The sequence below is a fragment of the Grammomys surdaster genome, unplaced genomic scaffold (assembly GCF_004785775.1).
Source record: "Grammomys surdaster isolate TR1022 unplaced genomic scaffold, NIH_TR_1.0 136, whole genome shotgun sequence".
Lineage (NCBI taxonomy): Eukaryota > Metazoa > Chordata > Mammalia > Rodentia > Muridae > Grammomys > Grammomys surdaster.
In genome coordinates this window covers 13,052,338-13,076,153 of record NW_021604594.1, presented here as the reverse complement: position 1 = coordinate 13,076,153, position 23,816 = coordinate 13,052,338, and the positions used below count along the sequence as shown (strand labels likewise).

Sequence of the window (23,816 nt, the reverse complement as noted above, 5' to 3'; positions counted from 1 at the left end):
CACCTGGCTATTTTTAATTTTTAAAAAAGATTTATTTTTGTTTTTTGTGTATGAATGGTTTGCCCACATGTATGTATATGCATCACAGGTGTGCCTGGTTGCTGAAGAAGGCATAGGATTCTCTTGAGCGGGAGTTAACAGACTAAGCTGCTTTGTTGTTGTTGGGAACTGAACCCAGGTTCTCTAGAACAGCAAGTATTCTTAAAATGCAGAGCCATCTCTCCAGCCCCCAAGCAGTATTATTTTTAAGAGAGGGAAAACAACAATAAAAAAAAATTAAATGTCATCTCAAAGTCAAAAAACAAGACAGGGACTGGAGAGATGGTTTAATTGTGACTGATCTGAGTTCATAGACAAGCAGAGGTGATGGTGTGTTAGTAACTGCTTGAGACTAGTTGCAAGTCCCTGGGTCATCAAGGCCATTTGATACAGACCCATCAAAGCCTCCAGGGCCTGGGGCTGCAGTGTGCACTGGGTCTGAAAACCTATGATTTAGAGCCCAAAGATAAAAGATCTTCCTTTAGTGGTTGGGCCTAGTGGCCCATGTCTTTAATCCCAACACTCAGGCCAGCTAGAGGTAGGCAGAGCTCTGTCAGTTCCTGTCTCAAAGAGCAGAAAGAAGGAAGGAAGAGAGGGAAGGAGGGAAGGAGGAAGTAAGGGAGAGAGAGAAGTAGGTAGGTGGAGAGGGTATGGAGAGGCTGAGTTCACAGAGGCCTATAGCAGTGCTCCGGGATGCTGGATGTCCTAAGTGCCAACACTTGCTATGGGGCAGAGAGGACCATGAATTTGTGGTCCATTCAGATTTGCACCTCATGTATTGCATGGGGCACTGGAGTCTGAGGCTATGTTTTGAGGCCCATGAGAGGCACCCAAAATGCAGAGAGAGAAATACACAGAGACGAATAGAGAGACTGAGAGACAGGCAGACATTCAGACACAGACACACACACACACAGAGCGAGGGGCGGGGGGAGGGGGAGGGGGGGGGGGGGGGGGGAGAGGGGGCACACACACACACACACACACATCAGATGTCTCTAATGACATGTTGGGGACATCATCAAACTTAGGTTATCCTTCTAAGAATGTTTTGTACAGTATTGGTTTTGTTTTCTAGAAGCTGTAGTTTTTCTTATCTCAAAGTACCCTTTTTGGGGGTTGTTTTCCTCTTTCATTGTGTATGAAATATAGAAAAGTGAAAACTAAATCAAATGCCTTTGTCATACTGAGTTTCTCTCTTTAGGTTTTTCAAGACAGGATTTCTCTGTGTAGCCCTGGCTGTCCTGGAACTCACTCTGTAGACCAGGCTGGCCTCGAACTCAGAAATCCGCCTGCCTCTGCCTCCCAAGTGCTGGGATTAAAGGCGTATGCCACCACTGCCCGGCTGTGAAATTCTTGAAATAGAAATGTCTGTCACCTTTAATGTCTGTGTATATATTTTATTGTTTTGAACAGTTCGTTTGCCTGAAGATCTTGAGAATGACATTAGAACTTTCTTTCCTGAATATACCCATCAGCTCTTTGGGGATGAGTAAGTAACATATTTACTAAATTAATATGACAAAAAAAAAAGAAAAGAATCTTTTCTTTTAGGATTTTAAAGTCAGATTTCATTTTTTTAACTCATTCTTCATGTTTAGCTTAAAATGTATATTAGAATAATAGTTTATACATTGAGCACCACTTTGTATATAATATTTACTGTTTACTACTACTACAAACATGTATATTTTAATTTTGAATGCAGTATTAACCATTGTATTTCTACTTTGTGCATGCATAGATTTGAACAATTACCTAAGGGCATATAAGTGGCTAGAATTCAGATTCACACAATCTAGACTTAATAGTCATTATAACTTTTTTAGTTTTGCTTACCTCTTGTCATACTACTTGCAATATAATATAATCCCTGAATTGTAGAAAGTTCCACTCAATGATTTAAAAAGCAATTCAAGAAACCGTGTGTGCAGACACACCTGTGTGTGTAATAGTGCATAGGAAGCAGAGGAGGATGCTGATGCCCTGCTCTGATACACTTCATCTCATTCCTTTCAGAAGGGTCTCTAACTAAACCTGGAGCTAGGCCAGGGGCAGGAGCTCCAGCGAGTCTCCTTTCCAGTCCTCACAGCACTCACTGGCATTACAGACACATGCACGGATACCTGGCTTTTTATGTGGGTGCTGCAATTTAAAATATATTTTTTTACGATTTATTTATTTATTTATTTAATATATGTGAGTGCTCTGTACACCTGCATGCCAGAAGAGAGCATCAGATCACATTATAGATGGTTGTAAGCTACCATGTGGTTGCTGGGAATTGAACCTGGGTCTTCTGGAAGAGCAGCCAGTGCTCTTAACTGCTCAGCCATCTCTCCAGCCCTGGTGCTGCAATTTAAACTCAACTCATTCAGCTTGTGTGGCTAGTGCTCTTACCTATTAAGCCATCTTTCCAGACTCTAGAAATAACCTTAAATATATCCTGGAATATAGTTTAACTTCATGGGCAGTTGTATGATTTTAAATTTGTTTATGTGTATAGTTAATACTTTTCAATGACTTGGCAAGAATTTGACTGTTTTTTGTTTTTGCTTTTCATCTCAGTGAAACTGCTTTTGGTTACAAGGGTCTGAAGATCTTGCTGTACTATATCGCTGGTAGCCTGACAACACTGTTCCGTGTTGAATATGCATCTAAAGTTGATGAGAACTTTGATTGTGTGGAGGTAAGAACAGAAAGAAGTACATATATTTTAACTTTTTTTGGGGGGGGGGGGTCGGGGGGGGTGGGTTTTTCGAGATAGGGTTTCTCTGTATAGCCCTGGCTGTCCTGGACTGTGTAGTCCAGGCTGGCCTCAAACTCAGAAATCCACCTGCCTCTGCCTCCCAAGTGCTGGGATTAAAGGCGTGTGCCACCACCGCCCGGCTTATTTTAACTTTTCTACTTGAGTATAAGGGAAGTTTTTGTTGTTAAGGTTCTAAAAAGGAGACCGAAATGTAGCTTCAGGATGAGTCTTTTGGGCATAGGAAGTATTTGCCTGTCTTTTCTCTAATCCTGTGATCATGATCCTGAGTCTGTTTATCTCCTGAGTGAACCTTCTCTATGAAAACCTTCACTTTGATGATCAGAACTTTATGTACCAACTTGCTTTTGTTGTAGACATAGAAGTTATCAACTTTCTGTAGGCTTTTCTGTTTTAACTTCTGATTTTTGTCCTGTTGATTGTGTTATGTTTTTCTCTTTCTCCCATGTTTTATACTCTTAACTGTCAGTTAAGTATCATCACGAGGGATTTCTCTTAAGAACAACCTATAAAACAACTATAAGCATAATATATTGGCATGTTTGTATCTTTCACTTCAAATATTTATCAAGAAATAGTCTCAAGTTGGACATGTGGATTAGCAGGTAGAACACTGGCTGCTCTTCCAGAAGACCAGGATTGCATTCTTAGTATCCTCAGGGCAGCTTATGGAGATCTGACACCCTTTTCTAATCTCTGTGAACACCAGCACACACTTGATGTACATACATAAACACAGACAGAACATCCATACACAGAAAATAGTAAAATAATTTTAACAAGAGAAACTCATATTTAGTGTTAGAAGTATTTTGACTACTAGTTCTTTGGGTTTTTTTTGTACTTCACTGTCATTTAAAAATCACTAAGCTTGATAGAGAAATGATATGTAATTGTACTTAATATTTGTTTTATCTCATAGTTTATATCTCTTGAAATTTTCTTTTAATTTTGCTGATAGAACAATAATGGTGAATAATGCTATAGTTGTATAAGTGAATATTTGCAACTAAATTCCATCTAAACCAGTGTTGACTAAATTATTAAAGTAGAGGTTATCAGTAGTTTTTTTTTTTTTTATTTAGATACGGTTAAATTTTTCCAAAATCCAAATATTTAATACTAAGTATTCTGATATCAAATACAGCTAATATTTTCCTTTGTACAGTACAAAATTTGCTGTCATTTGAGGTGTCTGTGTGCCTGTGAATCTGTGTGAATGATTTAATGTTGCAGCTGATAGTGCTAAATTGATTTCTTCCAAAGGAACTATTGACTTAGTTATTGATAAATCTTTCAAATACTGTGTACTGAAAATAGCTATTTGCACTAACTTGTAACTGTTCCGTTTCTGAAAATCAGGGCTTTCCATTTAGAACTATGTTAAGTATAAGAGGTCAATCAGTCTTGTATAGTGGTTTTTTAAGGTTACTGCTTGCTTCATGGTCAAAGGTCATTTGCTTAGTGTTAAGGAAAGATCTCCTTCTCCCTTCGTTTTTATTTTATTTTTGCCTTTTTTGTTTTTTAAGAATGATAGTTGATGTGGGCATGGTAAGCTAGCCTCTTCTGTTCTAGTGTACAGTGATAAATTGATAATGTTCATTCCCCAGGACTTCCTGTATGCTGTCTCCCCCTCCACCACCCATGAATTATGTGTATTACGTAGTGTGTACGTATATGGGTATGACATGTGAATGTGGGCATCCAAAGAGGCCAGAAGGGGGCTTTGGATCCCCTGGAGCTGGAGTTACAGGTAGCTGTGAATTATCCAATGTGTGTGCTGGGAACTGAACTCGGGTCCTCTGCTTTTAACATTGGAGTCTTTTCTTAAGTCTTGCCTCCTGTGCTCTTGATGCTAAGAAGATAGTAAATAAAGCATTCTTTGCTCTCATAGAATATACCATAAACAAGTCATAAATCCAGAAGGCATTAGAAATATTTTCCTGAGATAGTTGAAGGGAATGGCAAATCTAGATTCTACAGAGCCTTGGGATTTCTGTGCCGGGGTAAGGTATTGGTAAGAGGCAAGAAGAGTTAGTAGCCTTTGTAGATTTTAAGCAGGCAATGAGTTAATACAATATAATTCACATTTTAAAAAGCTAATTCTGGGGTGGCATGTATGCATGCTTGTAATCCCAGCATTCTGGAAATGGGAAGTGGTAGGAAGATCAGAATTTTTTGTTTTCTCCCCACAAGAGAAAACAAAATAAAAATAATAACAAAACAAACACACACAAAAGAAACCTGGCTGTAGAAGCTGTAGTATGTCACAGTGTCACAGAATATTCCCTTTTGCCCAAATAGCTTTACTTGCAATGTTCATTGCAGTGAATCATGAGTCTGGTTTGAGGCCTCTGGTTTCTGTTACACCCTCAATACTGGAACCTTACCAGGACTCCTCAGATACCCTGTTGTTGCCCTGTGTCATGAGATCCTGTAGCTTTGGATCTGCAGGACTGCCCCCTTCGTGTGCTCCAGCAGTTCACAAATGGGATAGATGTTGGGGTGGGCCAGCTCAAAGCCCTGGATCTGGACTTTGGGTGGTGGTTGAGTTGTTTAGCATGCCAGTTGTCCTGTGCCAAACAGTGTCTGCTCTCCCACTTTGCTTTCCTGCTTGCTGCAGCTGGCAATGGGCTGGACTGACTCTCTAGGTTGAAGCAGTTTTGATGGCTGAGGGAGAGAAACTAGGGGAAAAAAATACATTGCCTAAAAAAAATAGTGATACTACCAGGTATAATTGCCTTTCAAGGCCTTCCTGGCCTTTATACTTCCAGGCTAGCCAGAGTTACATAGTGTGGCCCTGTCTCTCCCCCCCTTCTCCCCCCCCCCCCCCCCCCCCCCCAAAAAAAAAAAGCATCATGTTTTTATATTTTTAAGACATGAGTAACAGATCTCAGAAGTTAATTTGGTTATTGTAGTTTTGTTTTTAATGTTAAATTTTCTGTGTCTGTGTGTGCGTGTGTGCACATGTATATATATGTATGTGTGTGGGGTGCCAAAGCCCATGTATGGAAGCCAGAGAAAAATATGGTGAGAGTTGGTTCTTTCCATGGTGTGGGTCCTGGGATTTGGACTCCAGTTGTCCTGCTTGGTATGTGGCACCCTTACCTGCTGAGCCATCTCGCTGTTCCCATTACATTAATATTTGCTTTTTTTTTTTTTAATACCTCTGCCTTCTCTTGGGGTAATTTCATTGCTTTTTAATGAAGAAGTATATAAACTAAGTTTGTTCATTTTCCTAGTTGTATTTCTGGGGGAGATTTGATTGAGATGCATGGGCAAGTTGTGTTATCTATGAATTTTCAATTCATTTATTCTTGTTTACTAACAAAGATTAAATTTGACAGATGAGACCATAATTTTTTTTCTGGAATCTTTAATTTCTTTATAGGAAAATAACTTCTAATCATTATTGAGTCTAAGGCCATACATGCACTGGACAAGCCCTCTTCCACTGGGCTATATCCCCATGTGTTTATTTTTATTTTTGTGACAGGGTCTTATTAAGTGGCTTGGGTTTACCTTGAACTCATTTTATAGGCTGGGCTGGTCTTGATGGTGAAATTCTTATCTGCCATCTGAGTAACTAGGGTTATAGGCCTGTACTGCTAGGCCTAGCTGTAGGAAAGTCTTTTGTACTTTATAGAGTAATTATTGTATACATTTGTGTGTATAAATATGCACATGTGTGTCCATGTAGGTGTAGATGTGAGGTCAGAGGATAACCTCAGGTGTTCCTCAGACTTGGGCAACTTTTGTTGTTTTCTTTTAATTTTGAGGCAGGGTCTTAACTGGCTTGGAACTTACCAAGTAGGTTAGGTTGGCTGGCCAGCAAGCCCAAGAAATCTGTATGTCTGCTTTTACGACATTGTGCTTTTAAATAAATGCCACTAAGCTTGGCTTTTATATGAGTGTTAGGGATTGAACTCGTGTCCATGTCCTTGAAAGGCAAAATACTTCACCTGATCTATCTACCTAGTCTAATGCACTTAAAACACATTATCCTCAAAGCTGTAAAACTGCAACTTCATCCTGCTTAGTTGAGTAATAAAACATTAATGCAGTGTCAGTAAACATAAATGAACATAAATAGACCATTGAAATGGGTCACATGTTAATACTAATAATAAAGATTCACATTTAAAGCTGAATATCACAGTATGAAAGTGAGTAAATCAAGAAGATAGAAAATTCCTTTTACTTTTTATAGCTTATCCTAGGTATTCTTAGAATTATAATAATGCTAAATCTTGTGACATTTATGCCAAGTAAAAAATTGCATGTTCCACTTAACATGCTTTTAATTGCAATCTCAAAAATAACTTACCAGTGATAAACTCGGACAAACAGTGCTACTTAAGATAAGGTACTAGAAAGGTTATTGTAGATAAGTGTAAATTAAAAGCAAACTAAATATTTATAACATAATAGTTTTTCTCAGGCATATTGCTTTGAGCGGTGATGAAAGAAAACAAAAATAGCTCCATAGGAACCTTTTCTTATGTTGCAAAGCACAAAACACTGGAACTGTAAATGGCCATAATGGGAAAGTATGTTCTTTAAAATTTTTCAAGGGGCTACGTAGATGGCTCATTGGTCAAGAGGGCTGGCTGCTCTTGTGGAAGACTCAAGTTCTATTTTCAGGGCCAACACAGCAACTCACAGCCACCAGGGACTCCATTTCCATGGCATCTGATTTCTTCTTCTGGCCTCTGTGGGCATCAGATACATACATGGTAGGCACACAGACATTTACACAGGCCAAAGACGCTTATATGAGAGCAACCAGCATTCTTTTTTTTTTTTTAAATAATTTATTTATTCTTTTCAAATCGTAATTCATTCACACAGGGGTTATAAACACAGGAAGGCAGGACGTGGGGAAGGGGATGACACTGGAGTGTGGGTGTTCAGGGGGAATACAGATATCTTTCAAAACCGGGTATCGGCTGGGTGAAGGTTCAGGGGACAGATCACTATGACTCTGCCTATGATTCACTTGTCCTTATCTAAGTTGGTGTTGTCTGCCAAGGCTACTTATTTACAAGGTAAATGTATGACTACTCAGGCTTGTAAATCTATGACTACTCAGGCTTGTAAATTTCCACAAAAGCTGCCTGTTTACAATAGCTTATAGCCATCTGTTTCAATGTTTTTCCACTGAGACCCAAGACTTGGTGTTAGTATACATGTATGATAGGCCTATTGCTGATTTTAGGCCTCTGGCTGATTTTAGGCCTTCAGTGTGTAAGATGTCCCTGACATCTCCTCCCTTCTCTAAGTATAGAAGGGCTGTGGCGAGTCTAATCTTTCGAAGGTGGGGATAAAGGCCTGACCTCCAGTAATTGAAGGAGACCTTGTAATGGCTCCAGTCCCCCTGTCATTGTCCAGTGAGGCATGAGGGCCATACCCGTCCTGATGTCTTTTTCCTGGAGTGGGGATACTTTTGACATCAACCCCTATGCAGTCAGGCTTGTCCCTCAGGGAACCCAGATAGATATTTTTAACTTTTATTTATATTCCCTTGCAGTGCTTTTAGCCTTGCAGCCTAAGCAAGAATTCAGATTGCCAGTCAGAGGGGGTTCTGGGTGGCCCCTCTCTGCTTGGTCTAGGGGCATAAGTCCCCTCTTTTAGGCAACCAGCATTCTTTTTTGTTTTTTGTTTTTTGTTTTTTGTTTTTTTGGTGTTTCGAGACAGGGTTTCTCTGTGTAGCCCTGGCTGCCCTGGAACTCACTCTGTAGACCAAGCTAGCCTTGAACTCTCGAACTCAGAAATCCACCTGCCTCTGCCTCCCAAGTGCTGGGATTAAAGGCGTGTACCACCACCGCCCGGCGGCAACCGGCATTCTTGACCACTAAGTCATCTATCCAGTCCCTTGAAATATCTTTAGGACATACTTTCTCACCATGGCATTTACAATTCCAGTGTTCTATGCTTTGTTACATAAAATAAAAATTTTTAAAAAAGTAATGAGAATAAAAAAAATTATCTCAAATGGATGCCACTTGTAATTCCTGTACTTGGTAGAATCAGGATGATTAGGATGGGAGTTCAGGGCCAGCTTCAGCTACATAAAAACTCGAGGCCAGACTTGGCTACATGAAATAGGAGAAACATTTTTAAACCCAATAATTTCTCTGTAGCTACAAGACATACACATAGACAAAACATTCATACACATAAAATTATAAGTATTTAAAGAGATTTAATCAAGTATATATATTAGAAGATCTCAAAGACTGAAGTTGTAAATATGTTGGTTTTTTGTTTTGTTTTGCTGGGGTGCACAATCTATCTAATTGGAAGATGAAATAATTTTTTTTTAAGGAACAGAATTTCAAGTTATAGGTTTAAAAGGCTTTGTTGTTGTTTTGGTTTTTTCTTTGTTTGTTTTTCAAGACAGGATTTCTCTGTGTATTTTTGGCTGTTCTGGAACTAATTCTGTAGACCAGTCTGGCCTTGATCTCACAGAGATTTGCTTGCCTCTGCCTCCCAAGTGCTAGGTGTGTGCCACCACAGCATGGCTTAAGTTGCTATTTTTATATATGTGTGTTGATGTGTTTATATGTGCATGTATAGCATGTATGACCATGGAGGTCAGAAGACTGCTTTCTTTAAGATCCTCTGAACTGGAGTTACAAATGGTTGTGAGCTACCATATGGTTGCTGGGAATTGAATGCACGTCCTCTGGAAGAGCAACCAGTGTCACTGAGCCATCTCTCCAGCCCACTAAAGAGCTTTAAAAGTTGTTTTTAGTTTAATATGAGCAAAAATATATATGAGAAAAAATTCTCTGCTTTTAAATTCAGCCTTTTCCCTCATAAGAGTTCTTAAAATAATATATAGATTTGCTCAGAGCAAAGTTGTTTTTTCTTTTCTTTTCTTTTTTTTTCTTTTTTTTTTTTTGGGTGGGGGAGTTTCGAGACAGGGTTTCTTTGTGTAGCCCTGGCTGTCCTGGAACTCACTCTGTAGACCAGGCTGGCCTCGAACTCAGAAATCCGCCTGCCTCTGCTTCCCAAGTCCTGGGATTAAAGGTGTGCGCCACCACTGCCCAACTCAGAGCAAAGATTTTATTTGAAGGTGTTTATTACAGTAAATAACTTTGAAAACTGAAAGTTATATTCTTTCACTTGGTTTAAGCTCAGATTGGAGAGTGATTTGTCTTTCAAGAGAATTACAATTTGAAATCTAGCATTTCCAGAGACCTTTGAAGTCAATTTCTAGATGCAAGATGGTAAAGTGACTCATCACGCTTCTGTTTGCCTTGCCTAAGGTTAAATTAACGATGTTGAGATTGCCCTGAAGTGATTTTTAGGTTTTGGTCTGGTTTAAATACCAGAATTACAATTATACTGTGCCATTTTACCTATCACTACTTTTTGTTTTTTAATTACTACATATAAATTTATTGCAGTTATCTATTTCCTCATGCAGCTGTTGAAACTTGGGTGTCTCCACATTCACAGTTTCAGGCAAAAATATTTATCAAATAGTATGCATTTCTAAAATAAAGTAGATTTATTAAATTTAGTTAATTTGGAATTGAGGATGACTTGCAAGTACTGGTATACACATAAGGAAAAACTGTCAGGCTGGATGTTGAAAAGCATTACTTTAAGTATAGGTTTTTTTATGATCATAAACGAATCATATATAAATGTTAGTATCAAAGCATTGGAAATAAAACGCATTTGTGATAGGGCCCGATCCTTATCGCTATCCTAAAATGTAACTGAATGATAATAAAGTACTATTCATCTGCAGGTGCATTGCTCCTACTTAGTTAAAAGATGGTTGAAAGGACAGGAATTAGTAGCATGTTGTATTAGCCTTTTGTAGTGTATTTTGTCCTAAGCATCTTAATTTCCCTGTTTTGAATGCTAAGTAGCAAGGGTCTTGGTTTAGAACTAATACCCATCATGCATGTAAACGGTATGAAAGAGCTGCTTAGTAAGTTAACACAAAGTGTTCTTGTGTCAGTCCTTGTGGAAATAGATACAATACAAACATTACAGCTGAACTCACGGCAAACTCCATTAAGTAAAAACCTGGCTTCATTGTTGAGGAAAAAGTTTGAATAGAATGCAAGCTCATTTTGTTGAATGTAATGTCAGGCTTTTAGGGACTGTATTGAAGGATAGGGTTTTGTTAAGTTGAGACCAATTCATTAAGTTTTATTGCCTGGTGAGAAGGAGTAATACTTTATTGTAAGACCTCATCAAATATTCATGGTTAAAGAGAAGTAGTAAATGTATTCAATCAAGTGGTCTTTGGGGTTTTGAAAAGGATTATGAAGTCTGCTCAGCTGATAGTTTTCATTCATTGAGGTTGTTTAACAAGGGTGATTTTAATCTGTGAGTTTAATTTTGTTGTCCAGTCTTTTCTCTTTTATATGGTCACAAATCCACATCTATGAAAGTTGTCACATTGTGGAGATGAATGGATAATATAACCATTCATATGATTTTTCTATTTCCTAAGAGAAGAGAAAAAAATTCCCTCTTAGTTTAGCATATGAAGGTGTTATCTGTCTGCTTTGCTATTCATTTGGTCAGACTATCTAGCCTTACTTAGTGCTGGTTATCTTCTCATGTCTTGAAAAATAAGGTTTCTTTGACACGTGTAAAATAACAAGTAGCCTTTTATTTTGGCTTGTTAAGATTTTCATGAAGGGTGGTAGGTAATAATCATTTTCTATATGATGTTAGAAATCTCAGTGGGGCTTTGCACTTGATATTAGACTACCTGCCTCTTGTAATTTGTTTTTCTGTTAATACTCATCTCAAATTTGTGTGAGAGTAGTTTGTTTATAGGAAACATCCTTTCCCATTTCACTGCATTGTTTACTTATATAGTTTAATTGTGAAGTTTTGTGTGATACCTGTTGGTTTTGTCCACTAAAAATTGTTTTTATTTGAAACATGGATTCTCTCCCTGGCTGGCCTGGAACTTGTTATGTAGACCAGACCGACCTCAAACTCACAGAGATCCACTTGCCTCTGCTTCCTTAGTGCTGGGATTAATCACTACATCTAAACCAGTTTTGTCCACTTTAAAAGAAATAAAATATTTTCAGCTAAAAACTAAATTTGTTAATGTTTGTTCTTCTCTATTCCTCAGGCAGATGACGTTGAAGGTAAAATCAGACAAATCATTCCACCTGGGTTTTGCACAAACACAAATGATTTTCTTTCCTTGCTGGAAAAAGAAGCTGATTTCAAACCTTTTGGAACCCTCCTCCATACATACTCAGTTCCTAGTCAAACAGGAGGAGAAACCTTTACTTTTCAGATATACAAGGTAAAAAGAAATATTTCCCTTTGCCTGGAACCTCTATGAGATTTTATATTCAGTAAATGTAGTGTGAGATAAAAAGGCTTTATTGACACTAAAACCAGATCTGTTTTGACTGTCTGTTTGTATACATATTTAATCTGAGACTTCTAACTATTTTCCCACAGGATAGTTTTGTGTTCTACAGACTTTCACTTACCTCTGTGATGAGTTTCACCTGACTTTTCCTGCCTTTTTCCCTAGGCTGACATGACATGTAGAGGCTTTCGAGAATATCATGAAAGGCTTCAGACCTTTTTGATGTGGTTTATTGAAACTGCTAGCTTTATTGACGTGGATGATGAAAGATGGCACTACTTTCTAGTGTAAGTACAGTTCTAAAGCAACAGTGGACCTTATTACCTCCACAAAGCCAGCATTTTAATTGTGGCAGCCCAATTATTGGGGCAGTATAATGATATTTTTCCCAGGAAAGAAAAACTATTGTTTATGGGGCTTGAGTTTGCCTTCATTATGCTTTGGGGGACTTGAGAATAGAACTGAATTAAATGCTGTTGTCCGTTAAGGCCCTGAATGTAGGCTTAAACAGTAAAATGAGCTTTGCCTGTGTTTTCTTTTACTTGCCACCTATTCATCTTTATAATAGGCAAGTGCACTGAAGTGATGTAAAGAGGTCTGATTTATCCAAGTTGCTGCACACCAATTAAGTGAATTGTACATTCAGAACATAGCAGGTGTACCCATTGGGCCCTCACAGAGTAGCTTGCTGACACTGAAAATTCAGTCAGAGAATGGAAAAGAAAATGGACACTGCATGGGAGCGCGACTGTAATTGACCTGCTTGGCTTTCTGTTTTATCTGCAGATTTGAGAAGTATAATAAGGATGGAGCTACGCTCTTTGCGACCGTAGGCTACATGACAGTCTATAATTACTATGTGTACCCAGACAAAACCCGGCCACGTGTAAGGTAATTGGCAGTATAACACGTGCCTTGTCTTTTATTTCAGAAGGAACTGCTGAAGTTTCCAATACTTGTTATAGTAATGTTGGTTTGTTGTTTTTGTTTTTTTAAATCACCATTCATTGGCTATGTACTGGTTTATTTTATTGTTCTTTTTGAAACTGTGAGGCGGAGTAAACTTATTTTGCGTATGTTAGTAATTTTTTGGTTCCTTTAAGTTTGATTTTTAAAAAGCACCAACATTCGTACTACAATAATTTGACAATTTCCAACTGGACGTAAGATGTTTTAATTTAGAATTTTTTTTTTTTAAACTATAGTCAGATGCTGATACTGACTCCATTTCAAGGTCAGGGCCATGGTGCTCAACTTCTTGAAACAGTTCATAGATACTACATTGCATCTCCTTCAGTTCTTGATATTACAGGTATGTAAAATTTTATGTTACTAGAAGAGCCTTTCTCAAATATCTCAGTTTTATTTCTGTCTTAAGTGTCAGCATTCTTCTAGGGGCTTTAATGGACTGTTTGAAGATTTTTTTTTTATGGCACATTTTAGATCTAAGCTTTTATGGAGATTGGGCTGCATCCCTAACTGAAGTGGACAACTTAAAAATAGTGAACTAAATATATTTGGGGAAATCCTGATGAGATATAAATGCATTACAAGTAGCTATAACTTATTAGCTTATTTGGCAAGCATTTGCATCATTACCTGAGCGTTAACTTTAAACCATAGTTGGGGGAGTGGAGTAGTTCCATAATGTTTGTGTCTCTATGTGGGTGTGCATATGAGTTTAGGTACCCACAGAAGCCAGAAGAGGGACTCTGGTTGCCTGAGCTGGAGTTAGTGAGAGGTTATGAGATGCCTGACTTGGATCCTGGGAACTGAACTCAGATCCTCTGCAAGAACAATATGCATATTTTGCTGACTTAACCTCCAGCCCAGGAGACATATTCTCTAAAATGTATTTTATATTTTTATAAGCATGGCATCCCAGTAGTAGATGAGATGAAATGTAATCTGTGCAAACATCTTCCCAGTATGAATTAGCTGTAGAGGTAGTAGTATGCTTAGAAGAAAAGAAACTAGTTTTTAAAAATAGAAGGATGTAGTGTGGTCATTCATGCCTATAGTCTCAGCACTGGGGTAGCTGAGGCAGGAGGATTTCTGTGATTCTTTTTTTTTTTTCTTCAGGTCAGCATGGTATTAGATGGTCAATTCTGGAGAACTCTGGGCTGTAGAGTGAGACTATCTTTAAAACCAAAATAAGTATCCTATTGAGTGGTGCTGGTGCATGCCCTTAATCCTAGTACTCAGGAGGTAGAAGCAAGTGGATCTCAGAATTTCAGGCTAGCCTGGACTGCAGTGAGTTCCAGGACAGCCTGGACTACATAGAGGAAACCATGTCTTGAAAAACTAAATAAATAATGAAAAGGGAAAAAAAACCCTATTAGATGATATTCTAGGTATTTTCTTAATATGTGACTAAGCTGCCAAAAAACAAACAAAAAAACCAAAACAGTACCTGAAGAACATTAATGTCATTTTCATACCCCAAGTAATGTTCAAATTTGTTGTTAATAAAGTTGCTAATTAAACTGAAAGTCCAGGTGTGGTGGCACGTTTACCTATTATTCCAGCACTCAAGAGCCTGAAGCAGGAGGATTAATTGTCTCAAGTCAGAGAGACTGTCTCAAAACAAAAACTTAAAAAACAACCACCACAACAAAAAAACCTGAAAGTCACTTTCCCCTCATGATTAGTGTATAGGGTAGAGCATCCTCAATCTGAAAAGTCTAAATTCAAAAATCAGGACTCTGTTAGTGTGTGTTTTTGTGTGTGTCCCCTGAGCTGGAGTTAGAGGTCGTTGTGAGCACTTGACCTGAGTGTGAGACTGAACTCCTTGTTTACAAGAGTGGCAAGCTCCCTCAGCCAGCCAGCCAGCTGTCCTCCCCTAAGCTTTTTGTTTGGTGTTTAATTTCAAAATTCAAGATTTTTTGAGTGCCAACATGATACTCAAAATTTCAGATTTCTTGAGCATTTTAGATTTAAATTAAAGGTTCCAAGTGACAAATATACAAAAGTACTCCAAAACAATCTAATGAAATAAGCTTCAAAAATTTGAAACACTTTTGGGCCTACCCATTTCAACTAAAGCTGCTTACCCTGTACAAGATATTCACATTCAAGTTAGATATTAAGGTTTCTTTTACAAAGGCTTCAGTGTGGAGCCGGGGTGGTGTAGAGCTCACTGGTACCATACACTTGCCTAGGATGCATGGGTCCTGGGTGATTGGATCCCTGATGATGCCTCGAAATAAGTAAATGAATGAATCTGAATATCTATTTTGAATTATTTGAGCTGATTGCTTTGTTGCCCAGATTGGCCTCCAGCTTATTATGTAAGCTAGGTGAATCTTGAATTTGAGAACCTCCTACCTCAGCCTCAAGTGCTGAGATAAAAACCACCTGTACCATTACAACTGGCTTAGATATAGTTTGTTTCTAAAATTAATATTTAACATGCACTGAGATGTTAATTTGTTTTTAAAATGATTTTTCAGAATTTTATCAAAAGAAATGACCACAAAACATTACTGACAATGGGACTGGCAAGCTTATAAAATACACTGATGAGCAGATTTTCTTTTTCATGTAGTATGTTGATTTTGCTTGCTCAAGAAGAAGAAAATAGAACTGCTAGAGTAGTGAATTGTCTTCTATTAAGAGCTATTTACCAGCTGTGAGGTAGTGGCATATATACCTTTAATCCCAACACTCTGGAGTCAGAACTAGGTGAATTTCTTGTGTTTGAGTCTAGCCTGGTCTATAGAGTGAGTTCCAGGACAGCCAAGGCCACACAGAGAAACTCTGTCTTGAAAAAACAAAAAAAGAAGAGGAAGAAATGCCTTTCCCCCAACTTCTGCTTTACATGAAAAGTAATGCATGGGTACCATTTAGATGCTTTAATAAACTAGAGGGAAAGCATGTTGGGGTTTGGGTTTTGTTTGTACTGTGCTGAGAATCATACCCAGGGCCTTGAGCCTGCTAGGCAAACATTCTACCACTTGAGCTGTTTTAGAAAAGGGAGTTCCACATTTACATTGTTGAGTAATCTTTTTTCTCTGACTCACTGCTGTTAAAAGGGGTTGACACTTCAGAGATACGGAGTTACTCACTTTCTATCTATCAGCAGTTGTAAGTAGACAGACACTTTCACTGTTTTTCATGATCTGTATTCTTATCAAGACAGCATAGTCAGCTATATCACTGCTTTGAGCTAAGCCAAAGTTGCCAGCCTCTGTTCACTGATGGCTTGGGCTTGGTGCTGCATGAGGGGACATTTTTGGTGATTTTAATCTGGAGTTCATGTAAGTAGTCTTTGTCTGCTCTAGTGGGTAATGTGCCAGCAGGGTTGTTTCTCTGAAGCCTCTTAACTACTTCTTTCTGTCTATTCTAGCCAATAAAGTCCTTGATACTTAGCACCAATTAGCAGATAAAGAATTTTCTTTCTTAAATCTCAGTGAAGAGTCATTAATAATAGTACCCTTTATTCATTGCTATGATTCATTCGAAACTGAAGTCTTGAAAGAGAAAAAGCTAAACATGCTAAAAGGACGTCTGAATTTGACAACTGCAGATCGACCTTTATTTTCAGCATTCACGTTTCTTGGCATAGCAAAATGCTAAAAATGCTTCATTAGCTGCTTTCATTAATATATTTCTCTTAGCTTTCATACCCAGTCCTTAAAAGTGTTTAAAAAAAGAAAAAACCTTACTGAATTTTGTACTTTAGTCACTTGGTTGTCTATTTCTCCATTATTTTATCTGTATTAACCTAAGGGCTCCTCTGTAGGCTTTGGGTCTCCTTTGAAATCCTGGCTGTTAAAATTGAGGTGGCCTTTGCTTCCTTGACATACAGGCAGAAATAATTATAATTAACACTTAATCATTGGTAGCTTAGGCTCTATCCTCAGTAGATACATGTTTGGTATTAAACTTCCAACCATTTTCTTTTTTTAGCTTAAGATTTATTGGCACAGTGCCTTGTTATATGTACTTTTCCTTTTGAGCCTGTCAGATTCTAGACATATAACATTTGAATACTTCTTAGAACCTAGAATCAACAATTTGTTTCATTGTACAGTAGAAATTGGTTGTGGCTTGAATATATATATATATATCAGCATTATTAATTAATCCACCAATAGTATATTAACAGCTAATATGTAGTCCTTTAAAGCCCCTTGTTCTGAGATATGTTATACAGATTTTTTAAATGCTAATGTGGATTTTTAATATACTTGGGTGGTTTGGATTATCTCATCTTTCTTTAAAATAGTTTTAGTAATGTATCTCATCATATATTATACAGAGGCCTTTTTTTTTTTTTTTTTTTTTTTTTTTTTTTTTTTTTTGTGGTTTTTCGAGATAGGGTTTCTCTGTGTAGCCCTGGCTGTCCTGGAACTCACTCTGTAGACCAAGCTTGCCTCGAACTCTTGAACTCAGAAATCCACCTGCCTCTGCCTCCCAAGTGCTGGGATTAAAGGTGTGCGCCACCACCGCCCAGCTATACAGAGGCTTTTAAACATGATAGAATACTTAATGCTATAAGCTGACCCTACATATATCTATAGGTTTATATTCAAGCAAATTTTATCTTCAAATATGTTTTGTGTGTGACTGTGGTCTGTGTATGTATGGTATGTACACATGTATGTACAGAGGGTGTATGTGTTTTGTGTATGCATTCAGAAGCCAGAGGGAGGATGTTGGATGTCCTGTCTCATCATTGCCTATCATATTCTCTTGAGACAATCTCTTAACAAATCTCTGAAGCTAAACTGACAGTTAGCAAGCCCCACTGATCACTTTACCTTTGCCTTCCAAAGCATTGGAGTTATAGGAGCCATGTGGCCATCACCCAGGATTTTACATGAATGATGTCATCTGAACTCAGATTTTCATTCAGCAAGTTCTTTCCCACCAAGATACCCCTCCAATCCCCAAACCCCCATTTTTGAGACAAGGCTTCAAACTTATAACCCAGGATAACCTTAGATTCCTGATGCCTTTGTGTCTTCCTCACAAATGGTGAGATTATAGGCATGAGCTACTATATGTTAGGCAAGCACTCTATCAACTCAGCTAAAACCCCAGCCTTTGTATTGCTTTTTTATATAATTAATAATAAATTATTAGATATCTTCATTGTGTGTGAAAATTTTTAGATAAAAATATAGGTTGAGTTTTTAAATTTTTCTTAATTGATTTTACTCTGATATTTTTTCTGAATATACACTATTTAAATTTTTATTCACACTAAGTACATTTTCAACTGATAGTTGGAATGCAGTTTTAGTTTTAGGATTTTTTTTTTAAACAGTTTAGGATTGGCTTGGAACACTGACACTGGATAAACTTGTTTAATAGGGTGTCTCTTTGCTGGGCAGTGGTGGTGCACTCCTTTAATCCCAGCACTTGGGAGGCAGAGGCAGGCAGATTTCTGAGTTTGAGGACAGCTGGGGCTACACAGAGAAACCCTGTCTTGAAAAACCAAAAAAAAAAAAAAAAGATGTCTCTTAAATTTTCTGGAATCAGAATCTACCTCTACCTCTGCCCTAGATAGCCTGGAACTGTGTAGCCCTGGCAGGATTCAAACTTATGATCTTCCCACCTCTGCCTTTTGTGCTGAGATTATGGGCTTTCATTACCATGCCCAGTTTTGTTCTTTTTTTTTTTTCTGTTTTTAAAGTGTTTAACAGAGCTAGAAAGATCACTCAGTGGCTGGTGTTCCAGAGGACCTGGGTTCAATTCCTAGCACTCATAAGAGCTGTCACAACTGCCTGTAACTCCAGTTTGAGAAGATCGTAATGCCTGTTCTGGCCTCTGAGGGCATCCGGCATGAGCATGATACACAGACACAAGTGCAATCTAGAACACCCATACACATAAATTAAAAAACAAAAAAAACTTTTAAGAGCTGGGGCAGCCAACATGGTAGTGTACACCTTTAATCCTAACACTCAGGAGCCAGAGGCAGGCTGATCTCTGAGTTCGAGGCCTGCCTGGTCTACAGAGTGAGTTTCAGGAGAGTCAGGGCTACACATAGATACTCTGTCTTGAAAATCAATCAATCTTTCTTCCTTCCTTCCTTTCTTTAAAAAAAAAAAATAGAATTAAAGAAATCTTGGGCTATAGCCCAATAATGGATCTTAACCCTCTCTGTGTACAGTAATATACTTGAGATGCTTGCTATTTGAATTTTTTGGGGGTGGGGGGAGGTTCGAGACAGGGTTTCTCTGTGTAGCCCTGGCTGTCCTGGAACTCACTCTGTAGACCAGGCTGGCCTCGAACTCAGAAATCCGCCTGCCTCTGCCTCCCAAGTGCTGGGATTAAAGGCATGCACCACCACTGCCCTGCTATTTGATTTCTAATTAAAACAATTCTTTTGGGTTGTTTCCAATTTTTTTGGCTCTTAGGAATGATAGGAACATTTGTGTCCAATTTTTTTTTTATTGCTATTTGTAGACAGTCTCACTGTCTAGTCCTAGCTGGCCTGGAACTCACTATGTAAACAGGCTGGTCTGACTCATAGAGACCCATCTCCTCTCACCCCACAGTGCCACCATGCCTGGCAAGTGTACAGGCCTTCATATGGACTTCTGTTTTACATCTCTAAGGATGGAAAATTTGAAAAACATTATATTTGTGTCAACCCTTTTTTTTTTGTTTTTTGTTTTTTTTTTGTTTGTTTGTTTTTGTTTTTGTTTTTCAAGACAGTTTCTCTGTGTAGCTCTGGCTGTCCTGGAACTCACTCTGTAGACCAGGCTGGCCTCGAACGCAGAAATCCACCTGCCTCTGCCTCCCAAGAGCTGGGATTAAAGGTGTGTACCACAACTGCCTGGCAGTGTCAACCCTTTTTTAAAAAATTACTGGATTGTATTCCAAAGTGACTGTAGTGTTTTGCAGTACCATCAGTAGTGTGTCAGAGTCTCAGTCTCTGTAGTTTATCACATTTGGTATTGTCGTTTTAGTTATGTTCATCCTGGTAGATAGGAAATGGTAGCTCCGTGTTGTGATTTACATTCCTCTGTGGCTAATGATGTGTGTCTTTCCTTGTGCTTATTGCCTGTTTATGGATCTTTTTGAAAAATAACTATTTGGTCCTATGCCCATTTTTATAAAGAGTTATCTTTTACTTAAAGTAAAAAGCTTTAATAGTCTGAACACATGGTCCTTATCCCCTGTATTTTGAAGATCTTGTCTCCATTTTCTTTTTCTTTTTTAAATAGTTTATTTTTTCTCAAATCGTAGTTCATTCACACAGGGGTTATAAACACAGAAAGGCAGGATGTGGGGAAGGGGATGACACCGGAGTGTGGGTGTTCAGGGGGAATACAGATATCTTTCAGAACTGGGTGAAGGTTCAGGGGACAGGTCACTATGATTCTGCCTATGACTCACTTGTCCTTATCTAAGTTGGTATTGTCTGCCAAGGCTACCTATTTACAAGGTCTGTGACTACTCAGGCTGGTAAATTTCCACAAAAGCTGCCTGTTTACAATAGCTTATAGCCATCTGTTTCAATATTTTTCCACTGAGACCCAAGACTTGGTGTTAGTATACATGTGACAGGCCTATTGCTGATTTTAGGCCTATGGCTGATTTTAGGCCTTCAGTGTGTAAACAGGGCTGCCCCTGACATCTCCTCCCTTCTCTAAGTATAGAAGAGCTGTGGGAGTTCTAATCTTGCGAAGGTGGGGATAGAGGCCTGACCTCCAGTAATTGAAGGGGACCTTGTAATGGCTCCAGTCCCCCTGTTGTTGTCCAGTGAGGCATGAGGGCCATACCCGTCCCGATGTCTTTTTCCTGGAGAGGGGATACTTATGACATCAACCTTGTTTTTGTTTTTGTTTTTTGAAACAGGATTTCTCTGTAGCCCTGGCTGTCCTGGAACTCACTTTGTAGACCAGGCTGGCCTCAAACTCAGAAATCCTCCTGTCTCTGCCTCCCAAGTGCTGGGATTAAAGGTGTGCACCACCACTGCCCAGCCTTGTTTCCATTTTCTTTTTCTTTTTTTTTTTTTAATTTATTTATTTTATTGATGAGTACACTGTAGCTGTCTTCAGACACACCAGAAGAGGGCATCCAATCTCATTACGGATGGTTGTGAGCCACCATGTGGTTGCTGGGATTTGAACTCAGGACCTCTGGAAGAGCAGTCAGTGCTCTTAACCACTGAGCCATCTCTCCAGCCCCCTGTTTCCATTTTCTTAATGGTATTGTTTGAAATACAGTTTGTTATGTTTCACTAAAACACAGCTTACCTATTTTCACTTGTGTTTTTCTTCCTGTATCTAAGAAATCATTGCCTCTGCAAAAGTCATGAAGGTTTATGCACATCTTGCTTCTAAGAGGTTTCAGTGGTTTGAGGAAATGAGATCCAGCTTTACTTTTCTTGCTTGTAGAGATCCCATTTTCCAACTCCTATTTGATGAAGACTTCCTGTATCTAATTGTCTTGAAAGATTTGTCAGAAAATGACCATACTATATAGGTTTACTTTGGATTCTCCATTTTATCAGGCTGTTTATTGCCCTTATGCTGGTGAGGACCTAGGTTTGATTCCCATCACCCACAAGATGGCTCACAATTGTCTGTAACTCTGGTTCCAGTGGATCTAATGCCCAGTTCTGGCCTCTTTGGGCACAGGTGCACATGATACACAGACATGCCTGAAGGCAAACACACACACAACATACTTTTAATCATTTGTTGAGTGTGTGTGCATGGACGTACATGTGTTGAGGTCACAGGATAACTGTGAGGCTGGTCGTCGCCACCTTTAAATGGAATCTGGGAATTGAACTCAGGTTGCCAGGCTTGTGTAATAAGTGCCTGTATCTGCAGCACCACCTCTTCAGCCTGGCATTGATTATTTTAACTTTGCAACTCATAAGGAAGTGGGGACACAGAAGTGGGATAAGATTACTTCTCCATGGTCCTACATCTATGAATGACACAACTCTGTTCAGTATTATTTTTACCATTTTGCTCCAGTGTTAACTGGGCTGTTACTTATCCTGATGTAGTTATATCATAGGGAAACACAAAAGAAGATCCTGTGGTATACAGAAACGATGAAGGAAGGATCAAAATTATGTCTGGACCATATTCCCCAAGAAGTGTTATAAAGGAACATAAAAGTTGTTGAATTAAGCAAGTTACTATATTTGGGGTAAATGAGATTTATTGGAGGGGAGAATAAAGAGGGAGGAGGGGGTTGATGGAAGCACATTTCGTGCATGTATGAAATTATCAAGCAATAAATTTAAAAGTCTCTTAAGTCATAATTGGCCTTGGAATTCTTAGCTACCAAAAGTGAATGCATTGGAAATTGTCCAAACCTGAATTATTCCATTTATATGGCCAGTTTGACTGCAGTTAAAATGAAGATGTGTGTGGTCAACATTGCAATAAAAACGTTGATGTACAGCTAGGTGGTGGTGGCGGCTCATGACTTTAGTCCCAGCACTCAGGAGGCAGAGGCAGGGGGATCTCTGTGAGCCTGCCTGGTCTATAAAGGAAGTTCCAGGACAGCCAGGACTGTTTCAAACAAAACAAAAGATGATATGCAAAATGAACAGCTCTCATTTCATCAATAGTGTGAATGTGAATTTTATTTAGTATAATAGTTATCAGGAATGTTACTTTTACCATGTTACTGGGATTACAAATGAGAAATTGTGTTGGGTAAAGACAGTATTGTTTTTTCTTTTTCTTTTTTAGCGGAGGACCCATCCAGAAGCTATGTGAAACTAAGAGACTTTGTGCTTGTGAAGCTTTGTCAAGTTTTGCCCTCTTTCTCCCGGGAAAGATTACTGCAAGGATTCAAAGAAGATATGGCGATACAGGCACGGTATCACTTCAAAATAAATAAGGTATTTTTACTATTTTTATTTTGTAGGAGGAAAAGACAAAATGTTTTTGAAGTGCTTATCTTAACTATTGTAAGGACATTAGGATTTGTGGGAAGCAACAGTAGTTAGCGTTAGGCTCTGAAGTCAAGACTGCCCTTCAAGCCTAAGTCTAGAAGTTGTCTCTATCGTCCACAGCAGTTTAGTTATGGTTTTGTACCTTATTTTCCTTATTGACAGAATGACAAGGGAATACATACTACACTGCACATGTTCACTTGTCTTATGGGTAAAATGAGAAGAGAATACCTATTATGTTGTACTCAGTATAAAAAGCAGATCAAAGCTGAGTTAAAAACAAACAAACAAACAAACTCTGCTGGCAGAATGGCTTAGTGGGTAGTTTGTGCTAAGCCTGATGACCTGAGTTCAGTCCCCAGGATCCATATAGTCGAAATAGAAAGCCAACTTCAGAAAGCTGTCCTCTGACTACCACCCCATAAGGAAATGCAGTAAAATCTTTTAAAAATAAAGCTGGGGCAGAGCATAGATTTATTTTATGCATATGGGTATTTTGCCTGCATATATTTGTATGCTCTGTGAATGCCTGGTACCTGAAGTGATCAGAAGATGGCATCTGAGCCCCTGGAATTGAAGTTACAGACAGCTGTGAGCCACCATGTAGGTGCTGAGAATGGAACCCAGGTCTTCTAGAAGAGCATCCAGTGCTCTTAACTTCTAAGCTGTCTCTCCAGCCCTACAACACTAAGCTGTGAAGCAGTTCTATCCCTAGAAACGTATTGGTAGAAAGGTGCTAAGAAAATATGTCA

General features: G+C 38.6%; 1 protein-coding gene across 1 annotated transcript in view; it reads left to right on the top strand.

Moving 5' to 3' along the window:
- Hat1 (histone acetyltransferase 1) overlaps nt 1-23,816 on the top strand; it is a 38,653-nt gene that overhangs the window by 7,633 nt on the left and 7,204 nt on the right. The window contains exons 3-9 of the mRNA XM_028762962.1: nt 1,456-1,531; nt 2,608-2,728; nt 11,928-12,107; nt 12,345-12,466; nt 12,966-13,070; nt 13,385-13,491; nt 22,859-23,010. Coding sequence (XP_028618795.1) covers nt 1,456-1,531; nt 2,608-2,728; nt 11,928-12,107; nt 12,345-12,466; nt 12,966-13,070; nt 13,385-13,491; nt 22,859-23,010 — 863 coding nt within the window. The remainder of the gene's footprint in view (nt 1-1,455; nt 1,532-2,607; nt 2,729-11,927; nt 12,108-12,344; nt 12,467-12,965; nt 13,071-13,384; nt 13,492-22,858; nt 23,011-23,816) is intronic.